Genomic DNA, 12133 nt, shown 5'->3' with positions numbered 1-12133 from the left:
TGTCAGATCTTACAGAGCTCTCTCACTTTCCATGGAAATCAGAAAAAAAGATTATCCCAGTTCAATTATGTATGTTTATTTTGCTCAAAAGTAGCTATCGTTGACATGACAGGAAAGACAATTGATTTTCAACAACTGAATTATGTTTTAAAATGTGTTCAGTTGGACTTTAAAAAAGGATTAGATGTCCTAAGTTTCTTGTTGGTTGATGTTTTACCTGAAGCTGAATTTTATTTACGTTTAGGTTTTGGACATTGCTCATCAAAGATTAGGTGCAGAATGCCTTCTCTTAACAAGCCACCATTATGTGAAATGCACATGAACATTGTGCTTCTCTTACCAATAAAATGTTCAAGCAAAACCCCAATTTTTCAAGTTTTGACCTGTACGATCCAAAGCTTATGCAGCTTTTTGTCATCACTTATGAGATGCATGTTCAGCTTTTGGACATGCACAAATTGGTGTCAAAGGTCATCTGTGCATTACTGATTTTTAAGCAGGAACTCTGGAAAACACAAGAAACCAAACATTCAAAATAACAACAAAGAAGAAGAAAAAAATGCTACCAAGGCTTTTCAGTTCTTCGCTAATCTTGGCAGGATGACTCCACCCTTCCTGTCTGGGAGCTTTCAGTCACACCTCCACTTAACCACTTTACCTCTGCACACGCCGTTGCAGCTGAAAGGCATCTTTGACTTTGATTGTGGATTTACGACAAGAAGTGACCAGCAGATTGTTGTTGCAACTGAGGGGACTAAAATCTTTTTGACGTTTTTCTGATGATTGAGCCATGACTTTGCAAAGGATTCCAAAAATTACATTGGTCGTGTGATATCTCCCAAGTCCAGACATTGTCCTGAATAACATACATCTGGTAAGTTTTATTATTAAAATAGCAACTGCCGCCTTTACTTTGCAAATGACGACTAAAGGTTGAGATGAAGGATCATTATCTGTGATGCAACTTTGATTCCCTATTAGAACCATGTGTGCTCATGCAGTGATGGTATACGTCAATGTTTTTCATGCAGATATCTCGTCTTTTGCGATGCATTGGTAAATAAGATCTTATTCAATAACTGTGTCCTGGGCAAAGTGCATATATTATTTCGTCTTTACTCTATACCTCTACCAAATCAGCCCTCAATGCTAATGCTTTGCTTGTGTTTCACAGTAACCCAATTGTTGCTATGCGACAACCATTTAGAAAACAGATACTACATAGCCTACTGATCAACAATTAACATGTTAACTTCTTAATATGAAGAAATGTTATTTTCTACGAATGCAGTGCTTGAAGTCTGTTATGCAGCTTCATGAAGTCTAATTAGCAATGTTCTGCAGATGATGTTACCACCTTGACTTTTCATAGGAAGTCCATTTTCTGTTACATAAGTCAATCACTTGTGACCTGGAAGAGCTAATTTTATCCTTACTAAATCGCTTAAGTCTCATTACTGCCAGAGCACACTGTATCAGACAGCCTTGATTGACTTGGGAGTTGTCATGTCCTTCTCTTATGCGCTCCCTTTAAGTTTCTTTGTTAAGAAGTTATTCCAAATTATAATCATTTTGCAGTTTTCTGGAACAAACTTCCAGAAAACTGTTAAACAGCTGAAACATTGAATTACTTGAAATCTAATTTAAAACTCCACCTGTTTAGAGTTGTTTCTGAACCAACATAAATGAAGCACTGACCAACATTTTGATGTGTAATGATGGCACTTTACAAAATGTGATGTTTACTGGTTTTCTCAATTATTGGCTGTGGTAAACTTCTATGACTTTATATTTTTGAATTTTTATGACATAAAGCACTTTAAACTGCTTTGGTGCTGAAATGTGCTATGCAAAAAAACAACAACTTTTGATTAAGTTGTTTGCAGGAGAGTGTTTTTAGTGAGCCACAACAACAGTGGTTTTATTGTAGTTTTTGCTGCTGAAGTTGATGTTGCTGGTGTCATTGAGGTCAAGGTGGTTCAAGTGACCGCAGGGATTCACTGTTGCATAACTGTGTACGTCTGTGTTCTCTAGGAGATTTAAAGGCTCCTCAGGGGAGTTGATCTTTAGTCAAAGAGGCTTTAGTTTAGACCACAACAAACCTTAACTATGTGTTGCTTTAAGGACAAAATGAGGGTCAGAGAGTTAGAGAAGTACACATTAGGATGGATGAGCTTGCTAAAGTGCAATTAGCATCCAGAATTTAATTTTCAGCATTCTGAATAGACTGTAGAATACTTTAGTGTTCTAAGACCTGCAAAACCCTGGTAACACAAAATATCCTGGAGCCAGTTATTTATTCACATCTTTATACATCTTTCATGATTAATTGTATATCTTCAGTACATAGAATTTTCCAAATTTGCATTAATCATCATGCAAAGCTGATTAAGCAAAGGCAAAGATAGCATAGCCATGGGCAAGGATATCTGTGAAACTAAGCATTCTGTTTATTCAAATTGAAACATCAAACAAATTATTTTGAAAGACAAATTATTAGTAACTTCTTTTCTGATTTAATTCAGTTGTATTAAGTTTATTTATTCAGTGCCAATTAAAAAGAAACGTAATTTCCAGGCACTTCACGTGGCAAAATGGTGACCTTCATTCCCTGTCATTAAGAGTCAGATTCAGTCCTCATTTAATTAATATAAATTCAGGACATTCAAACAAAGTCCATATGCAGTCATTGCATATACCTTCATTCAATCTTATACAGTCAAATTCAGGGAGCCATTGAATGCTAAATGGTAAAAAACGAGACCTCAACAACTGCATTGTTGACTTTGCAGAGATTTGACCTCCTGACTAAGCATGTGGCAAGCGAGGAAAGAGATAACAAGAAGAAACCCGGCTCAGTATGATGAGTTGTCAGCTGAGACTGGCTGTGAGGACTAGAAGAAAAAGAGAATATGTAGAGTAAATGGCAGCAATAGCTTCTGTTTGTGGCTTCATCTAACAGGAAAGAAACAGTTCAACACAGAAACACAGGACAAGGCCTTCCTCCAACAGGGGAAAATTAATAACGATAATTGCAAATGACACAGAAACGGAGGGAATTATAATTATTTTATTTTATTTTTGAGAACAACAGTTGCTATATTTGATAGCATTCCTGAAACGTTTAACTAGTTTGCCCACATTAAGGAAACAAATGGTACGGAGTTAAATTAATTCAGCTGTGTTTAATATTTTTCAACACTTCTTCAATTATAAAATAGAGGAAAATTTAATCTAACAATTTTTCATTGGCATTGGTTTTAGTTAAGGTCTAAAATCCAACCATACAACCTCTGTCATTATCTTCTATAACCTGAAAAGAAATAATAACAAGTGAATAACATTACTCAAGTGTTGTTAGTGTTGCTATGATTATTTAGAAGAGGACCAGAAAGCAGAACTCAAAAAGCTTTTTATGAGTCTACTGAGAAAAAGTAGACTCAGTCGTTTTGTTTGTTTGGCAAACAAAACGACTGAACAGCTACTAAGCAGAACAAAGCAGCAGAAACTAAGACAAGGCAAATATGAAGTCAATAACAACCATAAGAAAAGAACAAAGAAAAACATAGAGCACAGATACTGGAGAGAGTGTAGGCTATAGTGGCTTGAACTGATTAACAAGAGACAGAACAGTTGGTAACGAGGCATTTAGAGACAAGATCAGGGACTCTAAAGATAACTTTAACTTTAAAGGACAACTGAGAATGTAAACTCACATATGGATAAGAAAAAATGAGCCATATCTCAATGAATACAAGATTAAACCAAGAAGATGCTTCCTGAAACTGAACCAAAACCCACAGAATAGTTAAAACTATCTCTCCAAAAAAAAACAACTCTTCTGTCTATGTATTTTTCAGTGCCATCAAAATGCAGAAGCAAGTCGAGGTCAGGATGAGCGAGAGCCACATAGACCCAATCGTGGAGACTCCCGAGAATCCATGCAGCAATATCTGTGAAAAGATAATGAAGAACATGGTTCTCACTCTCACAATCCTGGGTAAGTCCATTGTCCCCCTACTTCCATAAGTCTACACACAGTCCATTTATCTTCAATCCTCATATATCCTGTTCAGGGACTCACAGGGGCTGGAAGCATATTTCAAACAATAGACTGGTTTGACATGAAGTGGGTCACCAAAAAACGGGACTGGAGCAAGTGGATGGATTAAAAAGCTCCAGTGAAGATTGAGTGCTCCCTGCAGGCTTCAGATTCTGCAGAGGATCAGTCTGTGCCATCTTTTATTTATTTTATTCCTGTAAATGACATGGAAGCAAACAAAAGTGCATTGGTGTTCATTTGATCTACAAATATTCAAAGATAACTGAACTGTCCTTTTCAAAAAGGCCATTATTTCAGTTTGCAGCAGTGCATGGATTTGGTGCCCAGATGGGATTTTGACTTAGTGTTTCTTAAATTGGGACATTCAGATCATGAAATAACTGTCAAAAACGTGTCTGACTCACTGGGTGTGCACCATTTGTCCATCAGCAAGAAAACTGGTGCACAGGTTGGGCGTGGTTTGCGCCAGATGCCCCCGTTTAAACCCACCGAAGAGAAAAGTTGACTCCCACTTCAACCATCTAAAGTGGGAGTCTCTGTTACGTCTGAGCTCAGATGTGTTCACAGTGTGTGGGTGGATTTTTCTCTGATGTTCTATTCTTCAAAAAAACCTAAGTTTTTTTTAGAGCGTCGAAAAAATATCTGAAATAATGAATAATGTGAATGAATCAATGGGATAGGATGACTGCAGGCTGTGCATGAGCGACTCCTGGTAGTTTAACTTTTATTTTTTCCTGTTTAGGTTATCATGACTATCTCATAATAAAACACAATCCCTCTCAGAGGTCACCTCTGATCTTGCCCAGCCAGCAGACGTTTTTTTCTCACCATGTAAAAGCAAAACTCCTCCCACTCCGCCGTGCCAAGGGATCTGCTTGTCTATTAGGGAACGTACCTTCTTAATCTGATTCGAACTTGTTAGCAAAGGTTTTGATTCAGTTCATCCTCCTTGAACTTATTTTTGTGTTGTTTTGAAGAAGCATCTGAAAAAAGGAGAAAAGCTCCGTCAACTTTAATGATGGGAAAAATTTAAATCAATTATGAGTAAATCTCTCCTCCAGAACCAAAATCGAATTGCAGCTATTTAACATTATGCTCATCGTCTACCACCAAAAGCCACTGGCAGTATCAGGTGATAGCCATGTGTTTCCCATCATACCTACATGTGCAATCAGTGGAGAGCAACTGCTGCACCTGGTTTCAACAATTGCAGCAGCTGTTGCTGCCTGTCTTTGGGCTCTGAGAGGAACTCGGAACATCAGAGAGAAATCCACCCACGCAGTGTGAACACACTGGAGCGCAAATATAAGAGAGTTCAACCTTTTGCATGTTGGAATCTCTTGTAAAAGAAAGCACGTTTCAGAATTTTCTGGAGCTTATTACATTGAAATACACTGATTAATGACCACCCTTTTCATAACATTACTTGCAGTAATTCTTATTTATGTAGATTTCAGTGCATGGTAGGTAGGGGAAGATAAATTAGATTAGTCACTGATTGACTTACGAGATCTTCTAAATCATTGCTCTTTGTTTAACAAAAGCAAGGCAATCACAATGTCTGTGGAAGCCAAATATCTTGAAACTGCAACTATTATGCTGATTGTTAAAAGAAACATTAAATGTGAATAATATGAGGTTCTGTTTGCAGAAAGGGTGTTGACATATTTCCTCTAAACTTGTGTTTACATAAGAATTTATATGTTTTATTCAAGCCCATAAAGTCACCAGGCTTTATCTTTAATATGTTTCTTTCTCTCTTACAGGTGTGTTTCTTGGTTCCATTGCTGGAATGCTTCTACGGCACATATCACCCCTCCCTCCTGACGTTATAATGATCATTGCCTTCCCTGGGGAGATCTTAATGAGGATGCTAAAAATGCTTATTTTGCCTCTTGTTGTTTCCAGTTTGGTCACAGGTGGGTGAGATTCGTTGTCTGTGCGGCATGAAATGTTCTGCTGAATTTGCAAACAAGTGTCCTGAAATGAGGTCACACTGTACTTGCTGGAACCTGGGAGCTGGATTGCAACAAGGAAAAAGAGAGAGTCTGTGTCATTTTTAATTTTTAAAATTTGTGTTTGTTTGGCAAACTAAAAAGTTCTTACAAAGATGTATATTTTTTTTCTGTCTTAGGAAACTTATGAGCAATGTGTATGTTTCACAGCTGGTATTGTTTCCCCTCAGTTTGAAGCTGCTTTTCTCTTTGAAACATTCACAAAACAAAACCTGAACTGTAAAATGATTTAATTTGCAACATTAAACGTAGCTCAGGGTATTATTCTTGATCCTGTCTCTTCTACTATGAATTATGGCAGACAAGGTTTACATTGTAATTTTTGTTTCCATTGTCTTGCATGGTGTTTTATAAATAAACGTGGATTTGATTGGATATAAAAATTGTAACCCTGGGAAAACAGGAAAGCTGAGAAACATTTTCCAAGTATCAACTTTTCAACAAATATTTCTTAAACGTTAAAAAAAATTAAGAAAACAAAGTTTCCAGGATTTTTTTTTTTTCTGAACTTTTATTTTCTTTCCAACAGGACTTGCAGGTTTGGATGCCAAATCCAGTGGTCGTTTAGGCTCCAGAGCGATGGTGTACTACATGTCAACAACAGTAATTGCAGCCATCCTTGGAGTAATCTTGGTGTTGGTCATCCATCCAGGGAATCCCAAACTAAGAGCTAATCTAGGACAGGGAAAAAAGAACGATGACGTATCCAGCGTTGATGCTTTCTTCGATCTCATTCGAAATCTTTTCCCAGAGAATCTGGTCCAGGCCTGTTTCCAGCAGGTAGGAGTCACACAAAGAATTTTCTCTCACCATATAACGTGATGTGTCAGCTGCTCCCACTTATTTCTTTTTTTGCCTGTTTTTAAAATGTCTTTCTTGTCCAGATCCAGACAGTAACCACCAAAGTACCAGTGCCAACCAACAGGACGAGAGCACCTCCACAGTTCACAGTTAAGAGGTCACTTCAGTTCAAGAGTGGGATGAATGTCCTCGGTAGGTGCAAATTCAAAAAACCCACATTATGTCTGAAATAGGCTGACAGTGCCCTTAAAGAAAAATAAAACATTTTTCATTTAAATTTTTAGTTATATAAGAAAAGGAAAAAAGCCATTTTTTTAATTCAAATATTTGTAATGTTATTTATTTCTGTGTGTAAGCTGTGTGTAAGAAAAGCCTTTAGTCTTTTCATCACCAGTTGTTTAGATCATCTCTTTACATTTCTACATGACCTGTTCATCCTCAATTTAAAGAGATATGACTCTAATTAGGAGGTATGAATCAAACATAATGAACAAGAGCTACGTAGATTGAAATCCAAACCCGTCCCAGACTGACGGTTAAACTCATTATGATGAATAATGCAAGAGATAAAATGTGTTAAAAACAATCTTTCATTCAAGCAAAATTAACATCACTATTATTCTGCATACAGGGCTGATTGGATTCTTTGTGGCTTTTGGAGTTATAATGGGGAAAATGGGAGAGAAGGCCAAGCTGATGTTGGAGTTTTTCAACGTTCTGAATGAAATCGTTATGAAGCTTGTGAGCGCAATTATGTGGTGAGTGCAGCTTTTCTCTATTATTGCGTTTTGTGCATTCATTCTGGAAAGAAGGGAAACTGCTTAACAATGTTACATTATATCTCTTTTCAGGTATTCTCCTGTTGGTATCGCCTGCCTTATCTGCGGAAAAATAATCTCCATTGCTGACTTGGAGATGGTTGCGAGGCAGCTTGGGATGTACATGGTGACTGTGATAGTGGGCCTAATCATCCATGGAGGCATTTTCCTTCCACTAATATATTTTGTGATAGTAAAACAGAATCCCTTCACCTTCTTTATGGGAATATTTCAAGCCTGGGTCACAGCACTCGGAACGGCATCTAGGTAAAATAGACTTTTGATTTGTTTTTATTTATTTATTTATTTATTTTTTATGTTCTATAGTTTGAACTATACAATATGATAGTTTGCTATAATATTGCACAACAATTATACAGTTATCTATGACAGCAATCTATGTATTTAAGAATAAATCAATAGGGCTCTTTTCAGCAGAATTCAAAAATTTTGACCTATTGTTTCTGTAAAATTGCATCTAATTAGGCTATTTAGCATGCCTTATTTTACATAGCAGTATCATAAACTTTTACCTACATAAATTCAACTTTGCTTCTAATTGTTTAGGAATGTAAACCATTTTATCCCCTCTTGATGTGAGCTCAAGTTTCTAACCACCCACTCTTTGCCAAATATACAAAAAAACTGTTAATTCTAAACAAGCTATTGTACTTTTTCTCTGGTAAATTTAATATCAAGGTTTAAACTGTGATTTTTATGCATTACAACAGTTTAGACTGAGATTTTATCAGAATCAGGAGGAATTGTAGAGATTATGACCTGTTTAGAGAGGCAACAAACCACATTTTGGTGTTAGTTTCTGATTTCAGGCTTTTTCCTCGAACTCTTACTTTCGGAAACTGATTTTAGCAGAACCCAATTACTCTTTAAGAAATACAGTACATAACATCCTGTCAGGAATCGATAATTATTTACAGCAGAAACATAGATCAAGTCACTGTAAAATAAAACAGACATGTCAGTTGAATTATACAATTTTATGTGGCCATCTAGATAATTTCACATTTTTTGTAATGGTTCACTGTTCTTTATTTATGTCTAGACCTGATAGTAATAATAATTACTGACAGTCTAGAAGAGTTGTTATTGTTTTAAGATTTAGCTATACATGAAAGTGGAGTATAAAACCTAAATATCACTGTCGTCATGGAAAATGTTTTTGTCTTTTGATTCACCAGTGCTGGTACCTTGCCTGTCACATTCCGATGCTTAGAGGAAAACCTGGGTATCGACAAGAGGGTCACACGCTTTGTCCTCCCCGTGGGGGCCACCATTAACATGGACGGTACGGCGCTCTACGAGGCAGTGGCGGCCATCTTTATCGCTCAAATGAATGGGATTGAGCTGGACTGGGGCCAGATAGTCACTGTGAGGTGAGAATGTGGCTAGAGATAAATGTTACAACTGGACTGTATTACTCTATTTTCCTTGAGTTTTTAAAATTGTCAAATCATAAGTACCATTCATCATATTTCAATTTATTCTTTAATAGGCTTAAAATGTTCTCAAATAATTTAAAACAATTGATTTGATCAACTGAACCTTTATTCTTCAAGGACTGGTTTTTTTATTTATTTATTTATTTATTTATTTATCTATTTATCCCTTGAATGTCCAGATTTTAATTGTGAATCTGTTATTTATGGTATTTCTACTGCATTTGCATTCAGTACTTGCAATGAAAAATGAAAACATTCAGCCTTTGGCCTCACCTGCTAAGAGATGTATTTGTCTCCTGTCTAGCATGACAGCCACCTTGGCCAGTGTTGGAGCTGCCAGTATTCCCAGTGCAGGACTTGTGACCATGCTTCTGATTCTCACAGCAGTGGGGCTCCCCACTCAGGACATAAGCCTCCTGGTCGCTGTTGATTGGCTGCTGTGAGTTGTACACAAACACTGCTTCCATTATTGAAAACTTAAGGGCTGAAGACCATACTAGCATTAGATTCTAAGACTTATGATTTTAGAAGCAATCTAATGAGTTAGGTAATATTAGAAAATCACATCACTATGATGAACATCGCAATCATTGTGATTGTTTTTTTTTATATCAGTGTTTGTGAAATCAAAACTTCAAAAAAGAGACATGAAGAGAAAAAAGAAAAACAACTGAAGATCACACAATAAATGTTTAATATTTAGAACCAAGTAATACAATTTTGGAGGTGATATGAGAGTTTGAGCCACATTTATCTAATAGAACAATACCAATGTTTGTAGTTTGTTGTGATAATTTGCTCATCTATTTATTCTTTCTATCATTTATCAACATGCAGCGATCGTTTCCGCACCTCCGTTAACGTGGTTGGAGACTCCTACGGTGCCGGAATCGTTTACTACCTTTCCAAAGACGAACTAGACATGTATGATGCCCAGCAGACCCGGATGGATGACTTTGAGATGGCAAAGACACAGTCATTTTTTGAAAACAACACCAACCAGAATATGTATGCTCACCACAACTCAATCCTGATAGACGACTGCAAGGTACATTTCACATTAACGGACATAGAGACTTGTATGTAGAGAAGCCCCTCAGCTTTGTGTTTGTCCTATTGGTGTGCTTGTTTCTCTCTCTATTTTTTAATTGATCCCTGCATGTGTCTTTGGTCATAGCACTTGTGATATTTTCATTTGTGAAAATATATTTATAAGTGGTGAAACTCTAAAATAAATATGTCCATATTTATTTGTTCACCCATAAATGGAACGAAAAAGCAGTTTTTGTGATACCAGGTTCAGCAAAAGCAAAGTCTGTACTTTTTTCCTGTTGGGTTTTATTAATCAAGAAGTCACATAAATACTAAAAAAATATATTTTTTTAAACTTTAACAATACTGTGTTTTCTTGTGAATGCTTACATTTTACTTTTATTTTATTCTAGGGTGTTTTTGTGGTGTAATTTTTTTATTTGCTTTGTCTAATTGGACATGTATTTATGGCAACCCTAACCAAATTACACTCGTCAATCAACAGACATTTTTTGAAATTCTTTTGCAGCCAGTGGTGTGCATAAAGACTGCTGATTCACCATATGTCATCGCTAGCGATGCATTACATTCATAAATGCCTCTCAGACTTATTTTTGTAGTTCTGTTTGTGTACAAACAGCAGATTTTGTTGACATTTCGCTGCCTGTGTTTTACTGTCAGTATTGTAATTCGGTTGGGGAGAGAATCCATAAGATACATGACCAACTTTGGAGAACTGTTTTGGTGTTCTCAGCTAGAGGAACATGTAAACAGAACCTCTGTATCATTCCATTTGTTTGTGGTATGGCATATTTGAGTCTTTTGGGGGGATTTGTAAACTAAAGTCTGTCAGCTGGACAATGCTTTGAATGTAATGAAGGAATGGCTTCTCTTCCCACAACCACTGAGTATTTGTTAATGATGGTGCCTTGGCCCAAATAGTTAGCTGTTCTTGATAATTGCTTGCAGGTCAAAAACGGCAAAAATGGCAACACTCCAGAGTTCTCTATTGTTGAGGAGGATCCGTGGAATTTCAAGTAATGCAGATTCAGCACTTTAGCCTGAATTTGACCAGCTGTAACTTTCTGAGGACACTAATTTAATGAAAATAAACAAACAAATAAAAAAAGCATATATATTTTGTGCAAGGACACAGAGAGTGCATTGAGATGACACAGAATGGAAACTTTTCTGCAAGAACTAACTGCTGTCAAGTCAACGAAGAGTTCCCTTTCTTTCCTGGGTAACCTCTGGAGGACGCTGTGCTTTTGCATCTTAAATCTGATCTTACATCTGGAAGTTTATGCATGCACATAAACTGGAATGAACTTTTCTGCTTCAAGCAATTCTTCGGATGAGTCAAATAGTTGGCTGACGACACTCAGGACCTTACTCAAGGTTGCTGCATTCTTCCTTTCTTGTAAAGACAACTGATTTCTTTATTATTGTGTTTAAGCATTTGCTCCATGGCCTAAGGGATAAAGACATGAACATGTTGGAGAAATTGCCTTGGCAGTCAATATTGTAACAAAGAATCAGAATCGAGTAAGAAATTTGTTGGTGAAATGCAAGCTTCGTCATTAAATATTTGACATTCACAAATGTGTAAATTTCATCGCTGTTTGATTTATCCAAAGGTTAAAAAGAACATAACCAAAGTGAAGCCCTGCTTCTGCTGGCATTAACATAAAGTACTGGACTGTTAAGCATTGCATTACCTCTGACTGTTTGATTTATGGGATTATACCTTCAGACACGTGGTCAAGCCTAAGAAGTGAAGCTTAAGACTTAAGACAGGGAGTGGCTTCTAAAAGCGGCAACAAACAGAACACAGTGTGTTGCAGAGAGGAAATCGGTTACTGTGTTTATTTATTTATTTATTTCTACTTTATGTGTCTGTTCTTACGTATGAACCAATGAGTGTCTGTTTGCCTGTGACCTGGG

At 36.7% G+C, this 12133-nt stretch overlaps 1 protein-coding gene across 1 annotated transcript; it reads left to right on the top strand.

Moving 5' to 3' along the window:
* Positions 1 to 589: 589 nt before the first annotated feature.
* Positions 590 to 11799, top strand: LOC106921631 (excitatory amino acid transporter 2-like). The gene is made up of 11 exons (XM_014993433.2): positions 590 to 874; positions 3861 to 4000; positions 5830 to 5982; positions 6608 to 6858; positions 6963 to 7071; positions 7511 to 7637; positions 7731 to 7964; positions 8897 to 9091; positions 9462 to 9596; positions 9995 to 10205; positions 11159 to 11799. The coding sequence occupies exons 2-11, from the start codon at positions 3871 to 3873 to the stop codon at positions 11228 to 11230; spliced, it is 1617 nt and encodes a 538-aa protein (XP_014848919.2). The 5' UTR covers positions 590 to 874; positions 3861 to 3870; the 3' UTR covers positions 11231 to 11799.
* Positions 11800 to 12133: the final 334 nt, after the last annotated feature.

This window comes from Poecilia mexicana, unplaced genomic scaffold, assembly GCF_051168715.1.
Source record: "Poecilia mexicana isolate PSO_F unplaced genomic scaffold, ASM5116871v1 scaffold_3, whole genome shotgun sequence".
In the NCBI taxonomy this organism is placed as follows: domain Eukaryota; kingdom Metazoa; phylum Chordata; class Actinopteri; order Cyprinodontiformes; family Poeciliidae; genus Poecilia; species Poecilia mexicana.
Note: the sequence above shows the minus strand (reverse complement) of the source record. Positions and strands in the feature narration are given on the sequence as shown.

What these genes read in the sequence shown, in the direction of transcription:
- LOC106921631 (XM_014993433.2), top strand. Translation starts at nt 3,871, where the DNA reads ATGCAGAAGCAAGTCGAGGTCAGGATGAGCGAGAGCCACATAGACCCA. An exon ending in TGTTTCCAGTTTGGTCACAG is followed by an intron (nt 5,983 to 6,607) that starts GTGGGTGAGATT and finishes TCTTTCCAACAG; the next exon opens with GACTTGCAGGTTTGGATGCC. An exon ending in GTCGCTGTTGATTGGCTGCT is followed by an intron (nt 9,597 to 9,994) that starts GTGAGTTGTACA and finishes ATCAACATGCAG; the next exon opens with CGATCGTTTCCGCACCTCCG.